Here is a 6,000-nt window from a genome sequence, read left to right on the forward strand (position 1 = left end):
GGCAGTGTAAAAGAAAATCTGCTGAAACAGACATCCCACGTGAAACACTACTAATTCCAACAACGTGTATTTGTATTACACATCTGCATTATTAATTCATATAGAATACTGAATATTAATGCCAACTTCTTGTAAAATTGTTTTATGGTTTAAATTCAGTATTTCACAACTTATGGGGCACATAGCTATAATTTCTCTTTTCAAACCAATTTCTCTTTAAAGATAGCATCAGAAAATTGAGGTTCATACAAAGCACAAAACATACTATTACACAATCTGAACAAAGAAGAATTGACTTCTGGAGATTTAAGACAATCTAATTAATGGGGACTTTAAACTATTATTCTGCTTAGATCTTACATAGGCAATTATAGGCCATGAAATAAGCTGCTATGACCTTTTGTAGAATGCAAGTACCAAAGTTGCTTTACACTACAACATATGAAAAAGTTAATTGGTCATAAAAGTCAGAGAGCATTTTAAAAATGAACTACCACTTAAAATTACTGTATGCATGAAATCCCCAATCAGAACTTGCCCGTGCTGTGCGTAGTCAGAGTCAGTCTCTGCCTCTCATATGAATAGATGCAATCTCAGCAACCAGACACAATAAATACAAGATGAAGGGAATGGCAAGCATAGCAGCAACACACAGAATTAATTCCAGAGGCTAGGAATCACTGCATGAAAACTATTTCATTATTTTAACTTGTTAATTATTCATGCAGCAGAGATATGGGAAATGGCAGGAGAAAGCTAACAGAAGAGCAAGCAAGTGAATAACACTGATGGAGAGAATTAGAAAGGTATAGAAGAGTTATGAAAAACAGTGGATGAGGAAAGAAAAGGGTTTAGGGTAAGTTTCTATATTCAATAGCAGGGGCAACCTAAGGTATTTCTTGTCTCCCCACTGCTCGTTACTCCTGGTCTACCATTGTGGTGTACTGCTTCCTCCTTACTAACAGGCACAACCATTTGTGAAACTGTTCTGTAGTCAGTCAGGACTGGAAAATAACCTGATCAAAAAGAGAGAAGAAAGAAGTTGTCACAACTAAGACGAAAATGCAGGAGCAGAAATGAGCAGCTGCAAGGAGAAAATAGGTCATGCCAACACATCTCCCAGCAAAAAGGTCCAACCATGGGATTCACATGGACCAATGCCTATGCTCAGACCATAAAAATACACCTCTCAATTACGTCTTGTAACCTGTAATGCTACATGCAGAGAGAAACATATTTGGATTGCATTGGGTGAAAAACACTGAGGAGTTACATAGCAAAAGGTGGTCAAAGCACTTCGTTTATAGATTCATAGAATCAACTAGTTTGAAAAAGACCTTTAAGATCTGCCAATTAAGTCCACCACTAAACCGTATCACTGAGGGCCTCATTTACACGGGTTTTGAACACTTCCAGGGACGGTGGTGATTCCACCACTTCCCTGGGCAGCCTGTTCTAATGCCTGATCACCCTCTCTGTCGAGAAATTTTTCCTTATATCCAATTTAAACCTCCCCTGACTCAGCTTGAGGCCATTACCTCTTGTCCTATGTTGAGGTTCAGAGATTTTCAGAGGAAGGGTCTACCTTTCACTGAAGAATCCACCAGTGTAGCTGTTCTTCGTGACTTTTTTTACCCATACATCCTCTTTAAATCAAATCTAGGATTACATGTACACGACACATGTCTATGTGCATTACCCTAAACATACGATCCAAGGTACTACTTAACATCCACTTGATCATACAGTGAACTTAAATTCAACCTCATCAGTGTGAAATGTCCTAGTCATTTTGTTACCCATTCAAGTGCCCTTAAGACAGCTTTTAGCATTAGCATTTAAAATTATTCCATGTTCAAAGACAATTACTATCTCAAACAATTGCATAAACTCATACAACAGCAGCTTTTCACTTGACTGGGCTTGAACAATAAATACCACAAATAACCTCCAGGTAACATGTCACTTTTACTATTTTTGTTGTTAATACTTGGAAATTAAAGAAAAAACTATGGGGAAATAACTCGTACATAAAAGAAAACTGCACAGAGAAAAGGAATAAGCTTTTCTCTACATTTACTGGGGATAGTAAAAGGCATAAATTGCCACAAGGAAGATCTAAATTCAGTATTAGGAAAGAACTCTTATGACAAGAACAGTTAAGCACTATTAAGAACAGTTAAGTCATCTAGTGAGATTGTGTAATTTCTATTATTTGAGGCTTTTATGAGTTTCAAAAGCCTAGTGGTACCAACCTTTTCTTTAAAACAGTTCTGACAAACTTCAGTAAGTCTATTTTGTTCTAAGAAATAGCAGACAGCTACTCAGTTTCCTGCTTGCATTACTTTTCTGCTGGTTTAGAGTACTAAATTAGTAAACACCTGACAAGCATCAGAGATGGCATAAAGGAAGTAGTAGTAACACATGCCCAGTGTCAGGACTTTTCACCTTCAGCAATAATGAGTTATGTCAGCTCACCACATCTCATAAGACTGTATCTTAAAAACAGATTAAGAAAACAGATTAGATAAACATCTGCTAATAATACTGCAAGTACAATTTATCCTTCCTGGGGCTGAGAGAAGCTTGAGGTCATTTCCAGTACCACTTCATTTAAGCTTCATAGAAAACCCAACACGCATCCCATTTTGAACCCATTTAGTAAAACTAACGAAATATTAAACTGAAATTCCACCTAATATATTAGAAGAGATTAATATTTGCCTGCTACGCATTGTCACAATTAACTGCTGTATTTAATGTAGCATGCATTTGTCTCACCTTTATTTCCCATGTAAAATACTTCTCACTGAACGGATAAGCCTAAAATGTCTTCTGCCTCAGCCATTTCACTTTTAATCTCTACGTGGGAATTCAATTTTCAAGACCTTACATTTTTTAAGAAAATCTTCCCAATATGTATTAACTGTAAAATGCTGTCTACAAATACCAGCTTCTTGAGTTTGCTAATACACACCTCCTTTTGCTCAAAGCTAGCCCAAGCAGAAGACTGAAAACAACTAGTCAGGGTTCAGATGCCTTTGAACAGTAACAGTAGTGAAATACTAGGAGTCTTAGAGGAGACTTGTAAGGTGAAGTTCAGAAGTTACATAGAATCATTAACCTCACTGGTCATGCTTCTTAGTCCATCATTTACAATAGCTTGTGACTGCAGGTCCAGCAGACATTCACAACCTATTGTCTGCAGGAGACTTCAGGAGGAAAGTTAAAAAAAAGGTAAAAGCAGCAAAACATAGCTGTAATCAGCTGGCCAATATTAGCACAGACAGACTTCTTCACGTAAATATCCAAATTCCCTTTTACTAATGCATAAACTTGGTTCTCTAGTTACTCCAACGAAATACTATTGGTCAAGTACGCATGCATGCATTTTACACTTTTTTTACAAGTTATTCAAGCACCTATCCCTGTGACTCATTCTAATCTACCTGCACCATACTGACCACAAAACAAGGAATCCATTGAGAAGCTCGAAAGTTGAAAAAAAAAAACAATCTTAAATGTCAATACCATATTTAATTTGATAAACTTGTATACACTTCATGTGTCACCTGCCCCAGAGACCACGCAGAAAAGGAATAAATACAATCTATCACCTTGCCATTTTGCCTATTCCTTTTCCAGAAGGCCACAAATGCTTCAAACGAGAGACTTTACTCTTACATGCACAGGACAAAACATGCTACATTAGGCTGGACTTTCAAGAAGACATATGAATGGAAAATTCACCACCACCAGGCACAACTCAAGATCAAGTGGTACAAATAGAAAATATTCCAACTCATTTGCTATGTGGAAAATTAATTTATGATAAAAACAAAGTTTTGGTCAACCCTTATATTCATACTCGAGGAAGGAAGGAAGGAAGAGTTGTCAGCATACACTCATCTTCATTTGCTTACAAATAATTATTTTCACATGCATTCAAATTTCTGGTCATTAACAGTATTTTGTCGACTCTTCCTTCCCAAACATACACATGCCTAATGCTCACACACACAGAGCTTCCCTGCTACCAAACGAGGGACAAAGACAAAAGAGACCAGTACTTTCTATATGTGCATATATGAAGTGAAGCAAGCCATGGAAAAGAAGAATAACTTGTAAGATACCCCAAAAACTTAAACAATAAAAACGACTATTACACATGCAAAGCGCAAAGGCAACATCTTCTGTTAGGTCAACATACTAGAGAGCACTTTCAATCCTGACGCTACAGAAAAACCCTCGAAGCCCAAACCAGCTGACTTCGCACCAAGACACATGCTTTCCACCATAATTCCACATTTTCTCTAGGGACTTCCATCAGAACATAATTTCATCACTGTTTGCTGGGAAATCATAGTAATGCATATTCAGAAATTTAGGGCAGTGTTCATAAGGGGAAAAAAAAGTTCCCTTTTGTCCTAATAGTTATAATGACCCTATTTGTAGTATTTCCAACACGATCAGATAAAACAAAATACAGTATAGTTCATCTTGTAACTGATGTAATACGGGCAGGGAACAATACCATGGAAGTGAAAAAGCCAAGGATCTTTGTCTCTTTCTAGACGGATTGGCAAGTCTTTATAGTTGGAGGGAGAAATAGCTTAGCATCCCAAATAAAACACTGCAGTGCATGTTCATTATTTCAGTAAAGTCACTGCAGCTTTTGGCAGCCCCATAGGAAACTTAAGACCCTTCAGAGAAAGCCCAAGCTAAAAAGCTAGCAAACAGCCCTCGTTTAAAAATTACAGAAGCAAATAATTCACTGTCTCTGGAAATAACAGCGAGTTTACCGCTCGCTAAAAAGGCAGCCTCGACAGTAACTAGCCATTAACGTACAAAACGTTGTATTTTTCTCGCCGTCGTCGCTGCCGCGGGGAAGCCGCGACCGGCGGCGGGGCCGGAGCGACAAGCAGGCCGTTCGCTCGCCCCAGCCGCCGCCACAGCAATGCGGGAGCCCCTGGGGGCAGCTCCACCGCCAGCCCACCCTCCCCCCCAGCACTTCAGCTCCCTGCCGACACCAAAGGCAGGCCCTGGCGCCCAGCAGGAGCCGGAGACGCTCTCCCGGGCAGGGGACTAGCGGGACGCTGAGTGGACTCAGACCCTGCCGCTGCGGTGAAGAGGAGGGAGCCGGCGGGCCCGGTGGCGGTACCTACCTGCGAGAGCTGCCGGGGGTTGGGGCAGCCGAAGAGCGCGGAGCTGGAGCTGAAGCTGATGGCCCCTCTGCGGCTGAGGACGTGCTGTGGCACCGGTCTGTCCAGCGGCAGCACCGGCAGCTGGTAACATACTTCCATTGAAGAAGCCTCCGTGCGCCGACCCGCTGCAGGGCAGCGGCCTCGCCCGCCGCCGCACCTGCCCGCGCAGGGCTCGCCGCAGCGGGGCGGTGGGGGGGAGCCCGCGGCAAAACCTCGCGGGGGCCCGGCGCCTCCTCACCAACCCCGCACCCCCCGGGGGGTCGGGCCGGGCCGCGCCGGGCCCCGGGCCTTTGTCCGCAGCCGCCAAAGCCTGGCGGGAAGGGCCGCCGGGAGCAAGGGGGAGGCGGCAAAGCGGGACGCCTCTGGAAGGGCCGGAGGCTGCGAGTCCCGGCCCGGAGTCCGGGGCCGCTCCCTCGGGCCTCGCTGCCGCCGGCGGGAGCCGCTGTCAGCCCCGCTGCCCGGCGCCGCGCATGGAGTTGAGGCCGGCCTGGGGGGGCCGCTTTGGGTGAGACACACGCCGCGCTCGCCCCTATTGTCCGGCACAGCCGGGAGGAGGCGGAGGAGGCGCCGCCGCTACACGGCCCTGCTCCGCCGGGGAAAAGGGGTCGGGCCCTCGGAGAAAGGACCCGGGGAGGAGGGGAAAGAAGAAGGAGGAAGAAAGAGGAGGAGGAGAAGGAGGGAAGAAGAAGAGGAGGAGGAGGAAGAAGAGGGAGAAGAAGGAGGAGGATGATGAGGAGGAGAAGGGGGGGGAGGGAGAAAGCAAGCCTTCGCCCCGCCCGCCCGCCCCCACTCTGCA

General features: G+C 44.1%; 1 protein-coding gene across 3 annotated transcripts in view; it reads right to left on the bottom strand.

Moving 5' to 3' along the window:
- The window catches only part of PDE7A (phosphodiesterase 7A), a 76,152-nt gene extending 70,389 nt beyond the window's left edge, over positions 1-5,763 (bottom strand). For 2 of the 3 annotated variants that reach the window (XM_057426106.1, XM_057426110.1), the window contains exon 1: positions 5,166-5,763. In XM_057426106.1, the coding sequence (XP_057282089.1) occupies positions 5,166-5,303 (138 nt within the window). In that variant the 5' untranslated portion in view covers positions 5,304-5,763. The remainder of the gene's footprint in view (positions 1-5,165) is intronic. The other variant, XM_057426108.1, reaches the window with a different exon arrangement.
- Positions 5,764-6,000: the final 237 nt, after the last annotated feature.

This window comes from Pezoporus wallicus, unplaced genomic scaffold (assembly GCF_028554395.1).
Source record: "Pezoporus wallicus isolate ANWC-B61680 ecotype Strahan unplaced genomic scaffold, APGP_CSIRO_Pwel_v1 contig_4131, whole genome shotgun sequence".
Lineage (NCBI taxonomy): Eukaryota > Metazoa > Chordata > Aves > Psittaciformes > Psittacidae > Pezoporus > Pezoporus wallicus.